Source organism: Ricinus communis, chromosome 9, assembly GCF_019578655.1.
Source record: "Ricinus communis isolate WT05 ecotype wild-type chromosome 9, ASM1957865v1, whole genome shotgun sequence".
Lineage (NCBI taxonomy): Eukaryota > Viridiplantae > Streptophyta > Magnoliopsida > Malpighiales > Euphorbiaceae > Ricinus > Ricinus communis.
This window is the reverse complement of record NC_063264.1, coordinates 5542121-5560033: the sequence shown is the minus strand read 5'-3', so window position 1 is coordinate 5560033 and position 17913 is coordinate 5542121. Positions and strand designations below refer to the sequence as shown.

Genomic DNA, 17913 nt, shown 5'->3' with positions numbered 1-17913 from the left:
AGAACCAAGTGACAGCCATCCTCAATTACAGTCTTTCAGCTGTTGGGTCCACCCTCGTGTCTTTATCAAATGTCATTAAACCTGAGCAGACCCGACCAATGATTAACCTGGTACAGCATTCATTTTCTATCCGTCTAATATAGTAAATACTTCAGTTTTAATTGTTCAAGAAAAATATATAGTCTATTATTTTTGACTTGATACATATGTGAACCGCCCTTGAAAATAAGCTATTGTGTTCAGAAAATTGTATAAAATCAAGAACTTCCTCAAACAGCCACGTATTTTTAAAAGCTTCTGTTCTCGGGAACGTCTGAATGTTACTATATATTTGAAGTACAAGGCGCCAGCCTCCCACACTCTGGCAACTAGTATACAAATGGTCACTCATTCTTTCAAGCTGGAGCTTAAGATCCTATACACGAGTGGAGTATTCAGACTGTTGGGAAACAATATGAAAATTGAGGAGATGATGGTAATAGAAAGAATTGTACAACAGATCCTCCTATTGGAGGAACAAAAAGAAACGGGAACCAAAAGAAAAGAACTTACCTATGCAACTAAATTACAAATGGCCCGGCCGGCCTTCGGAAAGAGAGATTTCTCTCAAACCTCTCCCAGCTTTCTTCTTCTGGAAGTGTACACAGGAAGTTAATAAGAGATTTCGTGAACTTTTTCTTTCAGAAAGATGAGGGAAGTTGCAATTGTCATTAGCATGCACAGTGGAACACAGAGTTTCCGAAGCACTTGGCTTTAGTAGCAATCTTTCTGACTCCCGAATCATGAAGCGAAAATCTTGTGCTAGGAGACAGGAGAAGTCTGTCCATTATATTGATCTTTGGGGCCTCGAGAATTGCCTTAGGGAGTGATAAGGCCCACTGCATGCCCCAAATTGCAAGCGGCCTCATGTAAATAAGCGAACGAAAGTGCCCATCAGTGGTCCATCCCTCGGGCGTCTGGAACCAGTATCTGTAATTGTCACAGAAGGATGATCAACGAGTTATTGTCAAAAACTACTGAAAATTTAAGTCAATATCCTAGAACACAGTATCTGTGGACCTTTCAAATATAAATACATACACACACAAAAGAATATGTGAGATATATATATATATATATATATATATATTCAAAATCTCCATTCAGGAAGGAGAGGAGAGGATGTAATTTCAAATACAACACGCAACATAAGAGATATATAATTGAAATTGTCCATTATGAGAACTGCTCCGAGGAAGACGACTTGGCTCATCTTCCAATGTTCAGGTAGGACTGACAACAACAGAGCTGTTTCATGCCACGGTTGCTTTTGATCATAAATTGGAAGAGGGAGGTGGGGGGTTTACACAAGTTTCAGTAACTTCAATATCCAAGATGGAAGAAAAATGAATGTAGCACACAGAACTATCAAACACATAAGAATATGATGAATCTCTATTAATAGATCTATATGACAAATATTTTATGCTCCTGTGGTAGGAACTTACCCATAGCCGTCCTCTGACCAGCCTGCAAGGAAAATACCTTCAGCAGCCGCGAATGCCTTATCCTCCATTCCAGCAAGAATCATGGTAGCTGCTACAGCATAGGTCACACCAGTCCATATTTCACGTGACTGCATACATGTTTCATCCACTTTTCCATTGGGATGCATTCCGTTTACAGCACCCATCCTGCCTCCTCGAACTTTCATCACATTGAAGTCATATATCTTTTGAAGAGTACTCTTGATTTTGGAATCATCAAAAAGTGGAGGCAAGCCTGAAGATGCAACATACCATTGTCCAGCCAATTGATCTGCTTGTATAGATTTGCTGTTACTACTTGATCCACTGTCATAATTGAAATATGAACCATTCCATAGTTTTGCTTCAAATGCTGATTTTGCCTTCACAAACTTGCTTCTGCATAATTCAGCAAAGTATTTGTCACCTACTTGAAGGGCCATAGCAGCAGCAGCTTCAAGCGCTGCAAGCCATAGACAACCACAGTAAGCACTTACACCATGAACTGTCCAGGCATCATAAGTTTGATCTGGGAATCCATCATTTTCAATCAGAGCATCCCCGTCCCTATCAAATTGTTCCATGTATTCCATGGCAGAACGAACTGCAGGCCAGACATCAACTCCAAAGGACATGTCCTGTGTTGCAGCAAAGTCTCTATACACCTGGAGCACAAATTTTGGATTCAGATCCTTCCACTTGCTCGTATCATGTATATTGTATGCATTCATTTCATTCCATGGATCATGCGTCCCAAGATCATGGGGGACAGCTCCTCTGACCTTACGGATTCCAACATTACCCTCTGCCAGAAACTTTACTTTTCTCCCATCCTCAGATAGCACAGCTTTAGCAAAGTCTCGTTGAATATTGAGTTCGATTTTTGGAAACAACTCAAGAAGAGCAAAAGATGCATAGAAGTGAACATCATATGTGCACCACATTATATACTCAACTCCTTCCAAGTAAAGAAACCGACCAACATCGTCACTGTTATTTTGCCATTCCATCAAAGGGGACAGCTTCAAAGAGTGGTTGAGATGTCCATTCTCATGAGATACTGGTAATTCGTCTTTGCTTGGATAGTTTCCATTTGATGCTCCATCTTTTTCCTCGAGTCCAATAGTTGCCACATTGTAACCATTGGTTGCAATTTGTTTTTCTGCACCTTTTGGACGGCTCACTTGAACTTCAATTACATCGACATTCATGGTTTCCTTTTCTTTTGACTGATTATGGCTCTCTCTCATATCTTCAGTCAGTAAGGAAGAGTCTGTAGAAAAAGAGCAACTACAGCTTAAATCTTCATGCTTTGGTTAGGTTGTGTTATGACTTGTACAGTGATCTAATAATAGAATGAATTATTAAATAAACTTTGTCCATGTATAAAATTGTAAGAACCCTCAATCCCCCAGTATTTTATCAATATAGGAAAGGACTTGCAATAAGACAGATAAGTACCAATCCAGACGGTCCCACCAGCAACCAAAAAATATAGCTCATTAAACAATGTGAACTTGTACCTGCAAATATTAAGCATGGGATTCAGAATGATTAAGATCCAATAGAAGGCATATTTGCCCAAAATATCAAATAGCTTGAATTGCCATTAGAATCTAAGCACTAGAAAAGAAATAGCCATGGAAATCATCCGAATCTAAGCACTAGAAAAGAAATAGCCATGGAAGTCATCCAAGTGGCTTTGATATTCCTTGAAGCTAATTTTTCTATTGTGGCAACTGGAAACATTGTCTCTGCTATTAAAGAAATAATGCCCCCGTTCATATTTACAACTATCTTCTTTATTCTATAATACTTAACAAGAGATAAATTCAATATTTAGGTGAATAATTTTTCCATCCTCTCAATAAGGCAGTTTTTTTATGCAACAAGTCCATTAAGATTCCAGACAAAAATGTTGGTTACAAATGTCACAGGTGCCAAAAGAATTACCATTCTGGTAGCCTTTCATCCTTAAGTATAGGATTTTGCCATTTCTCAATTTCTTCCTCCCACCACTTGTAATCTGATTCAGATTTAGAGTTTAGTGTTCTTAAAAACAGAAATTCTGGAAATGCTAACACAAAAAGAAAGAAACAGTGGAATCTTAAAGAATAAGATTCAACAAAGTTTGCTGAAACTAATTAACTCTTGATGCAGAATGATAAATAAGTGTTGACGAAAAACAGACGAATCAAAAACATAAGAACATACTCTTCAGTGCATCATGCACCAAATTCTGAGCTGCTCTTTCAGAAGTGCCATAAAATTTTGTGTACCGCCTGCAACAAAGGGAACAATATCCAAAAACCGCTGCCATCAGGTTGAACACCTTGATAAAGATAATTGCATGAGGATTTTCACCCATTATTACTAAGATATTGCTAGCAATATTTAATCCATATTAAATGATCAGGAAACAAAAGGCCCAAGGTATGATCCATTACGCATATATGTGTGCATATACAAACAATTTTTGCCAAATTCCAGAGACAAAAAAAAAAGAAAAAAAATTATTGATTTTGAAAAATCAGAACTAAGTATATTTAAGGCTAAAGCTGAGGGAGTTTTTAGAAAAATCAATACCTAGAATACCAAAATGTAAAGCCAGAGCATCCTACTCATAATTACCAAACATTCTTTTTGACAGTATATAGGCTCAAATTGGTGTCTAGGAAAAAAGGCAAGTGTCTACCATGGCAGTCGTTCTCTATCTATTCACTCTTTAGGGTTCATTGCATAATATTGTTTTGGTCTTTTTAGCAAAAACATGAAACTTCTGATACTGAATCATGAAGTTTGAAATTGAAATTCTTCAATAAACAACAATTAAACAGGCACTGAAGAACATGAAAAAGAAAAAAGGTTTGTCATAGATTTACCTATGGTATGTGCTTCCCTTGGAAAACTTTATCTTTGGCGATGACCATGAAAGAGCGAATGCAACAGTACACTTTCCGTGAGGTTCCACCCATGCGGAAGCAGAAACTGCAGCACAAAGTGTCTCTCCAGGTGATGAAGGCATGGTTGGTCCGCAATCAAAGTTCTCCCGGTCAAATTGTCCATCCTTCAGATGCAAGAAATTAGTTAAGATCAAGACTTTCATTTTTTATGATGCAGTAAAGGACTAAATTGATTCTTTTACAGGCAGTTGATGTCCATGGTGATGGACATTGGAACGACACAATATAATGCTAAAAGAAGCTCAGGAACAATACTATTGCTAATGATTTTCAGGAGTACCTAAATCACTCCAGACATTCAAATGGGTAAAGCCAAGTGAGTTTTGCCTTGTTCAAGCTTTGCGTATTCTCTTTGATATCCAACTCAAACTAAACTAAAGCTTGACTATGCAGAATAATACATGTAATATTTTATCTATAAAACTAAAAGGATTTATTACCTGCACCATCTTACTCCACATATCTTTTGCTGTGATATGACTTTCCTCAGAAAGCCCAAAGGATGGTAGAACAGTCACACTTACATTCTGAGTTTCACATGCAGCAATTGCAAAAGTAACTGGAGGGTTACCCTTTGCAGTCCTAAAACATTGTAATTATTGTTAGAAAAGCTTCAAATCCAGTTGTACAGTTAATATCCAGGGAATTAATTCTGCAATATCAAAGATAGTTGATTAGACATGCAAAGTGGAAACAAAAATCCATTTATTGAGTAAGAGGTCCAAAGCGAAGGGTTAATTGTTTGCGGCCACATGGATATCCTAAAGACGAACTTATGATGCCTGTGCCAATGGTCAAAACTACCACCAAGGTTTAAGAAAAAGACAAATATTCAAGCAATCATGCACTAAACCTTTTAGGACATATTCAGAGAGCAAGAGAGTACTGTCACAGAAGTGGAAAACTGTAAAACTGCATCAATAAAAAAAAAAAAAACTCAACCGGACCATCTAAACAAATCACCTTTATCAAGAAAATTTTGATAGAAGGCGACATCTCTGAAATCCAAGTTGCAGACAACAAATGATGAAACTTAAAGTGGATAGATCTGAATTGGCTTTCTGAATAGGAATAAGAACATATAAAGGCAATAGCCCATAGGTAAATTCAGGCCAATTGTATGCCAAAAAGGTAATATCGAGTCTAGTGTGACTGTGCAATCCAATCATCTTAGTTTTCATGATTGTGGGGAAAGTAATAGAACAACCACTTCTTGAATGATGTCAATTCTGAAGTATTTGTACATGTACAACATGACCTACTGTATCTATAAGGTTAATTCTGTGAAATAGAAAATTGAAAGGTAGATTAGCACTCTGACCATGTTGATATTGCTTATATTCTCAAGCATTATCAGTTGCCATAAGAAACCATATTTCTTTTAAAAATAAAATTAGAGAAAATGAAGAAAAAGCCGGATATTTTTAAGAGAATATTGAAGTGAAAATGCTGAGATAATTGACAAATATCTTATAATTGAAAACTTAATAGAGCATAGTTCGAGACACATAATGGGAAAATTAAGATGAGCGCTAAAAGAAACCAAAATTCCAAGAATAATCAAATACGACACAACTCATCTAACCTTTAACCCAAACTAGCAACGTTCACTAACACGGGCCTCTTTGCTCCTACTTTCACATTATGTCTCATTTCGACTTAACTTTCCATGAGGTCTTTTTAGCTTCCCATGAGGTCTTTTTCCTCCTTGATAACAAAATAGAAGTGCACCAAGTGGTTGTTGCTATGGCCTAGGTTCAGAACTATCGTATAAAGTTTAAATGGAGAAGCTCTTCTATTTTACTTTTAAACTAAGAGATGTTATAACTGTCATTTTCCCCAATTTTGCTATTATGCTCTCAATTATCAGTGTGGCAGCTGTTAAAATATTTGGCCTATGAATTCACAACATACAACAACCAACCCCAACAATCCCCCAACTTCCTTCCCCAGAACACCCCCCACAAAGAAAAAGAAGAAAATTGACATTTGCATTTAACTCCATCAAGAAGATGATTAGACCATTTTAAGCCTTTTTCCCCCTTTTTAAGCCCATGTTGTAGAAATCATCTCCGTTGACTTTGGCAAAGATATATAATTTTTAATCTTATTTTTCAATTTCATTACCACTGTATGTAGTATCTCTACTGAAAGTTTTGTCTTGTCTCCATCTTTTCTTATAAATACCTCTCCTTTTCTTTTTTAAATAATAAAATGGAGGGTGGAGAATTTAATTCGTTTTCATCCTCTAAAACATCAGAACAACCAAGAGAAATATGCAAACCAACCATCATTAAATAGCTATTAAGGTTTGATCACTTGCTTGTGATGTAGTAGCACTCCAGAGACTCCATCTTCACCTCTGTCAAAAGAAATTAGAATGACTCAATATATGTTTGAGAATATGCACAAATATGAGAGACAAAGTTCAGGTACGAAAAAAACTAACATGAATGGTTCGTTCACATGGTCTCCTGACAAATGCGAGACTCCTCCAATTGAATTCTGCATGAATAATACAACACTTGTGATGTCTATAAATTGCCAGAACAGCTTAATGTGATTCAGTCAAATGAAAAACACTTACCGCCCAGGTAAAGAGAAGGCTAACTTTTGCTCTCTCCTTCCCACTGTTTACCAACTACAGTAGAAAAGAAAAAGGCCTCAATATGATGAGGAAAATAAAGGTTTCATAAATCATATGCCTACGAATATGCATAGATCAATTATTATCAAGTGTATGATGCAATGTGATCATATAGTTTTAGCTCTCTGTGAAATAAGTTTTTCAATTGCACAATGCTGCATCCTTGTCCTAGATGAGTGCAGAGATTAAATAATAACTCTCAACCCATATGTCCTGGTAAAGTCCTAAATTGATACAACTTTGATAGGACTTCAAGTAACAAAAACAATTATTCCTATAATGAGATCAGCATTACAATATCAATGATAAGAAATTGAACCAATAAAAATCTACAATCTCTTCCTTCAATTAGTTCCAAACTTAAAATTCTACAGCTGAGCAAGATAAAAAGAAAAAACTGTTGTTTCTGATTTGAGTAATAAACCAAAAACTTATATATCAACTAAAAGATGTTTCATTGTTTAACTTTATACCATGTTTGTTAGGTGAACAACTTCTGTTCACTAGTAGAATCAAATCCTCCACATTACTTCCATCAACGTTATCCATTGATATATTTCATCATTCAGTATGGTGGGAACTTAAAACTCTCAATTCCCTACTCTAAACTCCGAGTAACTCGAACAGAAGAAACTGAACTTGTTATCCAAGCAACTTCAAATCATCATTTTTCATACAAAAAGATTAAAATCAGAGAGTACGTAGATGTAAATAATAATACTTCAAGCATAAAGTGAGACGATTGTATGACCTCGTTTCAGGTCCAAGTCCTGTAACAATATTTGCACACCTCATGCTTCAATTAGTAGCTTACATCTCTTACTTTAGATTATAAAGATCCATGTTATTAAGCGAATATGACCCCAGAAGTTATATGAATATACCGTATATACAAAAACAGCAGTAGGAAGACTGCTGTCTCTATAATTATGCGGGATGAATGGCGATATCTGCCTACAAGAGATTTTCAGTTCAGGGTCCGGTTCACCTAGAAGGCAAGAGTACCACCATTACAACAAAACTTCAAGGGGAATGCATTATTTTTCTAATAACAGATAAGAGTGAACTAGAATAATACCATCATATATCGTCCATGCCCTAGGAAATAAAGCATGATATGTAGAATGCTGACCACTTAAGTTCCAGCCCCATGATGATATACCCTGATCACCATCTTTCCTGTGAGAACATTAGACCAAAATTTAAGGTATGAATCTCCTCTATTCCCAATTCTATAAATTTCAAGGTTCAAAAAACACAATAGTGCAAACATATGACTTCCTTCATGAAAACAGTCGCAAAGCTTTACAAATTCTTGATCTTACCCTAACCCTTCATGCTGGCCAGGAGCCAAAACTGATGCGTACTTTTTGGTCCCTCCATCTCGAGAAATAAAAATCTGCAGTGCCAAACAAGGGTTAATCAGATTATCATCTGTGAAGTCATGTTTGGTGAGATTTGTACTTAACCAGCAACAAAAATTGGAAAGCCTTCATAAGCATATTTTTCTGAGAAGGATATGTAGCAACTAGCAAGGGAATAAATCAGTACGAGATTTATATATTAACAAAGATCCTAGATGTTGAAAAATAATTGAATTTTCTGACAAGATTTTACAGGTTGTACCGCTACCAATTTTCCATGTGGACTAAAAAGAGATGGTGAAATTCCTTTTAGTTCCTTAACTTTCTAGGTTAAAAGAAAAGAGAGCAAATGCCCTCAATCCATATAGCTAAAAGTTGAAGAAAAGATAAGTTGAAAACTAGTTGTGTGCAAACAGTTAAAACAGTGAGAAAACCCGATCACAGAGCTAATGGGGGAGTTGGGGTCGGTATGGCCCCTCCAAGCTTTCAGAATTTTGATTTTTGCCCTGTATAATTTTACTTTTGGTTCCCAAAATATTTAATTTTTATATATGATAGGGTTACCCTTCTTCATATCCTTTGATATGACGATGAAGTTAGCATTGGCCCCACCTGGACTAAATTTCTGGCTCCATTACTGAGCACTCATAAATAACACTGCTGCTGAAACAGATACAAGTGTACCAAATAAACAGAAAAGAATACAGCAAAGCAGATAGTAGGTTCGACTGTAGGGCTTACTGAGAACTGATTAGCCATCACAGGTGAAACTTCACATATGCTAGGTACAATTTGCCACTGCCTAAACTCGCCTCTAAAACCTCTGGATATGCTCCCGCTTCTGCATTTCAAAGAAATAATGACAATATCTGAGAGATAAACTAGATAAAAATAGAAAGCACAGAAGTAATGCATTTTGACCCTTTGCATACCCCATTCCTCCAAGTGGAACACCCTGAGAAGCTGATGGCTTGCAACTTTCCCTCGTGAAGGGATCTATAGGTGCTTTCTATATATCAGGACAAGTGAAGTTTTAGTAATGCTGCTAATCTTGAATGCATATCATAAGGTATGGAAAAAAAAAAACAACTATTGTAATAAGAAAAATTGAGAGAATTACCCTTCCATGAGATGCCTCTTCTCTGACATATGACCATAATCTTATGCCCAATCGGACCTAATTTTTCAATTCCAAAGTTAGAGAGTAAGAAGCGAGGCAGGAAACAGTTGAAAGGGGAAACCATGCACCAGGAATGTGGATAACTCGTCTCTCAAAACTCACATAAGAGTCCTGTCAAGAATCTCACCATTTTTATTGCTTCTGTAAATGTAACACTGAATTCTTTAAGAATATTGGCATGACTGTTTAATCTCCTTCTCCATGCATGTTTTGGCGGGGCAGCACTATCAAAATCAAACTACAAAACAGGAAAATAAAAAATAACTAAATAAATGTTTGGGTAAATAGACTAAAATCAAGACAACATTGTTTAGCTAAAATCAAGTGACCATTTCAGAGGTACAATAATAATCCCACACATAATGCACTAGCACTACCTACCAACCCAAGATTTCCTAGAGGATGTTTAGATCATATATCTATTTTCAAACATCTTCCAGTAATCTTCTAAAAGTATGCACCTAATCAAAATAAACTTGAAGAAGATATCAAACTGATGCCATCGCGGAAGCTTAACTTAAGACAACAGAATATCTCAATATTTAATACGTTATAGTACCACATGAAATTTTAAGTTTAATGTGAAACAAAACTATAACCTGGTTTTACTCTGAAAATCCAAGAAAAGTTTCATTATGCCAAGCCATATCGATAAAGAAAAGAATTTACCACTTGCATTGTCTTATAAAAGAAGTCTAAGAATTGGAAAAAGAAAAAAAAAAAACAATTTGAACCTGTATGAATCTAGTTCTTGTCAGTCAAGTGAACTCCAAATCATGCTAAACAGCTCTAGATATTTCAAAAGCTGCAGCACATCATTTAAAAAAATAGAAACGAACAAGTTCTAATCCATGACAAGATCGATTCAAATAAAGAGCTAAAGTTCCTCCAGATTAACTTAAATATAATGATTAAAAAAGCACTCAACTCGGCAACCAAACAGAGATAAATAACATAAGAGCAAGAGAACTTACTAATTGCAAGGTGGTTCTGCTGATATACTCTTCAGGCGGCCATGAATTCTTTCTACAGTGAAACAAATTACTTGTTACCATCTCTCTGTTTCTCTATTGCTTCCGCTACAAAGTTATATGTTCAAAATTCCTTTCTTCTTCTTCTTCTTCTTCTTCTTCTTCTTCTTCTTAAAAGCTAATAAAAGCAAGCAAACCAAACACTTCCTTAAACTCCAAACAACGACAGTAAAAGTGTGCACCAAAAGCCAAGACTAACTTTCCTTCAAAGATCTTCTCTCTCTATCTCCGTCTCTTTCTCTTTCTCTTTCTCAACTTAATCAATCTAATCAATGGAGAGCTGCACCGAATCGGTGAATTATAGGATCAAAATTCTCGGAGTTCGGGAAATTAATAAAAAAGTAGCTAGAAAAGTTTGAATGATGAAAAAATAAGTTGAAGGATTCTGATTGGATAAAAAATGGAAAATTCAAAGGGCGTCATGGCGGTTGCTGTGTCGTGGCGAGTAGAGGATCAGCCGCCTGGACCTTACTTCGCCAGCAACTCCGTCTCTGCGATTGCCAGGTGGTGCGTAACTCGAACTTCTAAAAAGAGTAAAAAAGAAAAGGAAAAAGAAGTTTCAGAATATGAGAGAGAGAGAGAGATGCATCAGGTGGGAGATGGTTATTATTTGTGGTTTACTACAATTGTTAGTGATGATGATGATGCATAATTGTGGTTTTCCTCTTTGTTTACTTTTAATTTGTCACTAATTCACTTTTTAAAACATTATTATGTATTTTTGATTTTTCGTTTGGAATTGGTCAACTTTGTTTTAGGATAAATAAAAAGAAAAGGTTAATATTACTAGTTGTATTGGCTGCTCCCAATTTCCATATTAATGTTATTAATAAATTTTTATTAATGTTAAGACCATAAAAAATTAAAATATAATTTCGGCACTTCTAATTTTTACAAGTGGCTGATCAAACCATATTTGGTTATTATTAATACAGTACTCATGTTAGATCTATGCATATAATCATCCAATTTTTTTAATAATCTCTACTTATATTTAAATTAGATAATTATACTTAAATATTAATAGCAAGAGACTAATTTAAAAGTAAGAAAAAGAAATTCATAATAGATTTATCTATATTTTGAAAAAGTGATCAAGTTTATTTACAGTAAAATCAACTATTATCACAAAACATTATACATATTATAAATTGGTTTAGCAATGCTTTATATTGCTATGATGGAAATTTGTATATGAAAGGTAAAGTTAGACCAAACAGAAGAGGTCAATGCCCCTTAATATTCAAGGATATGATATGGGAAAATATTAATAAGACTATTCCATAATTGAGTCGTTTTTATTTCCTATTATTGTGTAGTGGACTGCACCAGGACGACGCTGTCGAGCATTACTGTATAGGAAATTAATTAATATTTCACCGCCAGTCCCCAAGTTGGACTCCTCGTGCAGGAGCGACCGACGAAAGAGGAAGGTAATGTAGCCGCGTGAGCTGCTGTGTCGACAAGGCCCGTTAAGGAAGAGGGAAAGTACAGTGGATAACATGTAACCCTGCTATTTTGGCTAACTGCATAATTTTGTCTACTGCGGCCAGTCCTTTTTCGACTCCTCTTTTATCTAACAGCCACTGTCAGTGATCTTATTATTGGTTGCACCCAAATAAAGCAAAGTGGGATTCCCTTTCCTGAACCATGTTGCCTGCGTGTGTATCGGGTCAAAAGAAAATCACATAAGCCGCCGAATCGATCAACAAACTAATGAAAATCAAATTGAAAAAACATATTAACTGAATTGGTCTATTCAGTTTTTATTTTCGTATTTAAAAAATTTAGTTAAGTTCAGTTTGTGGTTGTTAATTTTAAAAACTTATAGTTAATTTGATCAATTATATCTTTAATAAAATTATTTACTGTCGTATATATATAGATAAAATTTAATTTTTATGTAATTGTATATAATATTTTAAAAGTAATTTTAGATATTTACATTATATATATATATATTTTTAAATAATATTTAAAAATATTAAATTTTCATCAGTTAGTAAGAAGATCGTAGAACTAAATTTATATGTGGTAAATAATTAATTTTTGATTAACCTAATTAGGTTAACCAAATATTTAATTTAAGTTTTTGGTTAAGAGAATAAAAGAGAAAAATAAAAAGTGAATGGTCAAGAATTTTTGTGAGTAACCAATCCATATTCACCCCTATTATACAAGATCAATTGTTTTTTCTTGAAAAAGAAGACCAATTACAGTTTTTGTAAGATTGAAATTGAGAGTCATAATTTGTAATTAATATGCATTATTTAATTGTATTTGACGATAAAAATATGAAAAGCAAAAGGACCCGCAGGATCTAAATTTGTTAAACAGGGACGGAATTGAAAATTAAAAATGACTGGTTTAGGCTCCTCAAAACTCAACGGTAATGCTAAAAATATTCAATCTTACAAAAACTTGTAAATCCATTATGGATTATGATTTTATCGATCTCGAGTCTGCGAAAGAGGGTTAATATGTGGACGTCGTGTGCCCCAAATGGCACTTACCTATTGGCTGCAACTCATGGCCGTAAAATGAGCTGCTGTTTCATCCACTACCTGAGTAATAAAAAGCTACAAAAAGAAAAAGGCCATTCACGATATTATATTTTACTCGGCGACCGCATAATTTTCATGATTAAGAGAAACAAAGGACATTAAAGAAATTTTCGAGTTTATGAAATTATATAAAGAAAAAAGAAGATCACTAATTTGAATTTTTCTATTGTCAATATTAGGAAATTAATAATTGAGATGTATTTATAAGAAAAGAATGAATCCGTTACACTTAAGCCCCTAATAAATTAAAAGAAAAAAAAAATTTATAAAAAGAATTTACGTAATTTTTCTTAATGTATATTTTTTTAATTAATTTATATATTATTTTATACCTTAAAAAATTTAAAGTTATTCATAAGTTGGATATGAGAATCTAATTCTTCCCAATAATATTAGGAAAGGAATATGTTAATAAGTCATGTATACAATTTTGTTATCTACCATTTCTCTACGTCTCCCATCCATTCCCTTTCTGCAATGCATCACTTTCAATTGGTAATTTAATATTAAAAAAAGAAAAAGGACCTATTTGGGAAGTTGATTCTTATATTCTACTAAAAGAAAGAAAGAAAAAAAAAAACAAATTAGATTAAAGTTTGATTAATTAAACTGTCTTTCTAGAATGGGTTTGTGTTGTCTTCAAGAATCTATAAATTCTAATTCTAAAATGCATGTCATTATTATTTTTATTTTTGGTTTTGCAGTCAATAGGAAATAAATATCCACTTTCATGAAATGTTCCATTAGACCAAAAGTGTTAGTTAGGGACCCTTTCTGGCTTTTATTTTGTCAAAGTGTGACAAACAAAAGTAATTAAGAGTCTTTAGTCAAAACAAAGAAGACACCTAGAAAATAAAGACTTTTCATGGTTCCACATGTTGAATTAATCTCAGTCGTTGATTTTTCACACGGTAACTCAAAAGAATATCACAACTTTCAATCTTAATATTCATCAAGTGAGAATCCTTTTAAATATTTGTGCGGATGTGATGAAAATAATATAGTGATCGTATTAAGTGTGTATTTTAGTTTTCTTTCCTTTTCTTTCTATATATTGTTAAAGAATAACTATTTTTGTACAAGTTTTGTCCCAACATTATGGTCGAATTTTTTAGATTAATAATTGGCATAATGATATTAACTCTAAATTGAGACTAAAAGATAAGAATAACATTTATTTCAAGTAGCAAAGATTTCTCAGTGATATATATTTTTCAGAGCTGAAAAACGTCATGGGGTGGTGGCGCAGTTGGCTAGCGCGTAGGTCTCATAGCTTCTGAGTTATCCTGAGGTCGAGAGTTCGAGCCTCTCTCACCCCACCAACGTTTTTTTCCGTTTTTTCTATCATCTTTTTCCAACAAACATACAAAAAATTACGTTTTCCACAATACTAAACAGGCTGGCTCTGATGAAGCAGTTGATGAGGGAAAGCAAACTCATCAACCATCATTATCATCATCAAACATAAATTGTAGTAATGGAGGAAATGGTATTAACTCCACCACAACACAAAGCAATAGCAATTTTCATCATCTATTTTGTCAAAATGATGAAGTTGATGACGAAACGCAAGTTCATCATCATCCATATTTTAATGCATTAATTAGCAGTGGAAGAAATGGTATCAACTTCTCCACAAGCAAACGCTATTACCCTTTTACATATGGCATTGCCCCCAACATATTACAACCATATGATTTGCATTTGCAGTGTTTTCTTTCTTTTGGACTAAATTTTTTTTCCTATTAACTATATTCAAAAGCATTATGAGAAGCTGTTAGATCATTGGGATGGTTGGCTGCTAGCAGACTAACATGCTGATAAGAGGGATAGACAACATTAATGAGTTCACCATACCATGAGTGAAGAGCATCCCAAACAAAAGAAGTATTATATAAACATACCATCAAAAAAGAAAAAAAAGAAAAAAAGACTGAACTTAGTGCCAGTCTATGACTCCAAATGTTGTAGAGCCCACTCCTTCCCAAACATCACCCAAGCCCACTTCTTCAGTGTCAACACCTTCCATGTCACAATCCCACCAGCCACAACCATTTCCATCTGCAAGCAAAGAAGAAGCAAAATCTCTGGTTAAAGATAAAGAAAATGCATAAGCTTGCACATATAATTAACAAATTTAGGATTCCACTGATTGTGACGAAATAGGAACCTTTTGCATTTTTTCCTACTTAAAGAAAAAAAAATACGTACAATGATTAAATGAAGATCTTGTTTTTTTGTTGCCAAGGAACCTCTTTCTCCCTGCTTTTTGCCTGGATTCTGGATCATCTCCTAGAACTAATAAATGCTTTCGAGTTGTATGTTTACTATCACCATCTAGCCAAAAGTAACACGTAAAGTTCATAAACAGTAACCATAAGAAGCTATAGAAGGCGCATTTCCATCTAAGCTAATATTTATGCTTGTCAACCAAATTTGATTTTCGCAAACAGCTCAAACAAACTTATCATACAATGCATAGAAAAAGCTTTGTTTATTATGCAGGCGAATATAGAGAAAATAACATTTTACTGTATGCTTACATCAAAGAGAAGGTAAAATATCAATTAGAAATAAGTGTTAAAGAGACTAATTACAGTTCAAATTTATTGTCCAGGATATAAGATACCTTCAAAGGGGTTCCTCCTTTTTCTTGTAACATGCTCATTATTTGAGTTAGAACTTCCTATTTTATCAACAAGAGACAAGTCTACACCCACTGCTGTGCCAGAAGTTGCATGTTCAACATCACCACCATCACCACCATCACCTGAACCTATATTATTATCTCCTTTCTCTGCACTAGTTGGCTTGAACTGCTCAAATACCACTTGATCAATAGCAGAATTCTTTTCTACTTCTTCTACTTTTCTAGTCCCAATCAAGTGATTAATAGACCCACAATCATCTCTAGAACCCAGAGGTGACTTAAAAGGCCTTGACTTCCCCTGTCAAGAATTAATCCCTTATCTTCATAATGCACATTGTAAATTGCAACAAATCAAATACTTCTATCCAAACAAATTAAAATCAATGCATGTCCCATTGTAAATTTTTTGTTAAGACGAAGAAGAAGAGTGTTATCATTTTCTTATCTTTAAAGTTTCCTCCATTCTTTAACACCCAAAGAGCATAAAACCTCAAACTAAAGCGAGCTAAATACAGTTAACTTGTAGTCTCTTTATAGCCAAACAGGGGGCAATAGGTGAATACAAGCTACATGCAACAAATAACTAAGCATCCATAAGTGCATAACAATCATAAAACAAACAGAAGAAATCCCTCTATGGTCTCCAAGAAGAATTACGAAGCACAAAAATAATCAAATTACTGCTGTTTTACAATGCCAATCAAAAACCTCATAGTGAAGTCTAGCTAACCTAACAAATTAAAAAAGAAAATTACCTTAACAGTTTTGTTAACTACATGATCGGTATGCAGCTTCTGGTCAAGGAAATCAGAGAATGAAATGCTGGAATTTTTCCATGTACCTTCTTTTAACACATCATCCTTTGAATCCTTACCTCTAATTTCATACAAAAAAAATTAAGTCACGAAAGAAAAAATCAAAAATAAAATATAAATTAGGATTAGGGTTGAGTTACTTACAGATTTGAAGATGATCCAGAAAAAAAGGAAAGAGGAATAGAGCGCTGACCTAAAACCCTAATTTCATTATGCTTCGATTTCATTTTGCAATTCTTTTTGCAGAAAACTTTTTCTGATTTTCCATTTTGGTCGGTAAACATTTTAGTTTTCATGTTTTCGTTTCATGAGTTTTCGCGCCTGAATATTTGAATCTTTTTTCATTTCAAGTTTTCGCGCTACGACTATGCATTGTTGTTGATATATGATTTGGTTGCCTAAAAAAACTTGAGAAATTACTTTGCTGTTGCAATTTATTGAAAATTGAAAAAGAAAACATTAGTGGTGCATTTTCTTATTGATAAAGTATTGGTTGTTTTTACTTAAAAAATTTAATTATATTTTAAAGCTAATTAAATCTTAAAATTGTAATATTCTATATTTCAAATTATAGACTATTATAAAAAAAACTATTTTATAGTTGATTGTGTGAAAATTTTAATTTTTAAGAAGGATTCAACTATCAATGATTTTGATCAACTACCGTTATTGTATTTCTTATGTTTGATAATGTAAATTTAAAATTTAATAATTTTTAATTTTTTTATTTAATTAATAGAAGGCGATGAGAAATTTATTAATTTAATAATATCGATTTAACAGTTAAATAATATATTATGAGTTAATAAATTTTAAATATATTATTAAATACGAGAAATATACTAATGACTGATTAGAATACTATTGATGGTGTTAATCTCAAAATTAGTTGCATTATACCATGGTAGCTCTAAGGCAATATATATTGATGATGATGTTAATGCTAAAAGAGAAGTTTTTAGGTAGATGTACCTCTTTTTTAATTCAACCAATTAAGAGTGAGCATTGAACGGGTTTGGATCAAATTAAATAAAACCTATCAAATATGTTAAAAAATTTATAGATGTGGAATAAATATTGAATCAGATAAATCAAATCAAATAAATTAAATTTATAAAAAAAAAATTAAACTGAATCGAATAAAAGGTTACATAAAGAATATTCAATAAATTAAATTTAGTAATATATTTTTAT

At 33.7% G+C, this 17913-nt stretch overlaps 2 protein-coding genes and 1 non-coding gene across 3 annotated transcripts; 1 reads left to right on the top strand and 2 right to left on the bottom strand.

Moving 5' to 3' along the window:
* Positions 1-300: 300 nt before the first annotated feature.
* Positions 301-11328, bottom strand: LOC8280687 (non-lysosomal glucosylceramidase). Its single transcript, XM_002518073.4, has 18 exons — positions 10634-11328; positions 9787-9897; positions 9600-9656; positions 9412-9488; positions 9221-9320; positions 8441-8514; positions 8194-8294; positions 8000-8103; positions 7056-7109; positions 6918-6973; positions 6792-6830; positions 4909-5050; positions 4388-4572; positions 3720-3787; positions 3459-3531; positions 2967-3028; positions 1488-2778; positions 301-969 (listed from the first exon to the last, which is right to left on the bottom strand). Exons 1-18 carry the CDS (start codon positions 10712-10714, stop codon positions 711-713), a joined length of 2934 nt encoding a protein of 977 aa, XP_002518119.2. The 5' UTR covers positions 10715-11328; the 3' UTR covers positions 301-710.
* Positions 11329-14488: 3160 nt separating this feature from the next.
* TRNAM-CAU lies at positions 14489-14573 on the top strand. The gene is given in 2 exon segments: positions 14489-14526; positions 14538-14573. It is a non-coding gene; the product is annotated as a tRNA-Met (tRNA).
* Positions 14574-15084: 511 nt separating this feature from the next.
* On the bottom strand, positions 15085-17104 carry LOC8258021. Its single transcript, XM_002518075.4, has 5 exons — positions 16864-17104; positions 16660-16780; positions 15884-16202; positions 15466-15591; positions 15085-15315 (listed from the first exon to the last, which is right to left on the bottom strand). The coding sequence occupies exons 1-5, from the start codon at positions 17013-17015 to the stop codon at positions 15194-15196; spliced, it is 840 nt and encodes a 279-aa protein (XP_002518121.3). The 5' UTR covers positions 17016-17104; the 3' UTR covers positions 15085-15193.
* Positions 17105-17913: the final 809 nt, after the last annotated feature.

Excerpts from the sequence above, each read along its gene's own strand:
- LOC8280687 (XM_002518073.4), bottom strand. The coding sequence starts at position 10,714 with ATGGTAACAAGTAATTTGTTTCACTGTAGAAAGAATTCATGGCCGCCT. Across the intron at positions 7,110-7,999 it reads CTGCTGTTTTTGTATATACG|TTGGTAAACAGTGGGAAGGA; the intron begins GTATATTCATAT and ends TTTCTACTGTAG. Across the intron at positions 3,788-4,387 it reads AAGGGAAGCACATACCATAG|GCGGTACACAAAATTTTATG; the intron begins GTAAATCTATGA and ends CCTTTGTTGCAG.
- LOC8258021 (XM_002518075.4), bottom strand. The coding sequence starts at position 17,015 with ATGAAAACTAAAATGTTTACCGACCAAAATGGAAAATCAGAAAAAGTT. Across the intron at positions 16,781-16,863 it reads TCTGGATCATCTTCAAATCT|AGGTAAGGATTCAAAGGATG; the intron begins GTAAGTAACTCA and ends GTATGAAATTAG. Across the intron at positions 16,203-16,659 it reads TAGTTAACAAAACTGTTAAG|GGGAAGTCAAGGCCTTTTAA; the intron begins GTAATTTTCTTT and ends AATTCTTGACAG.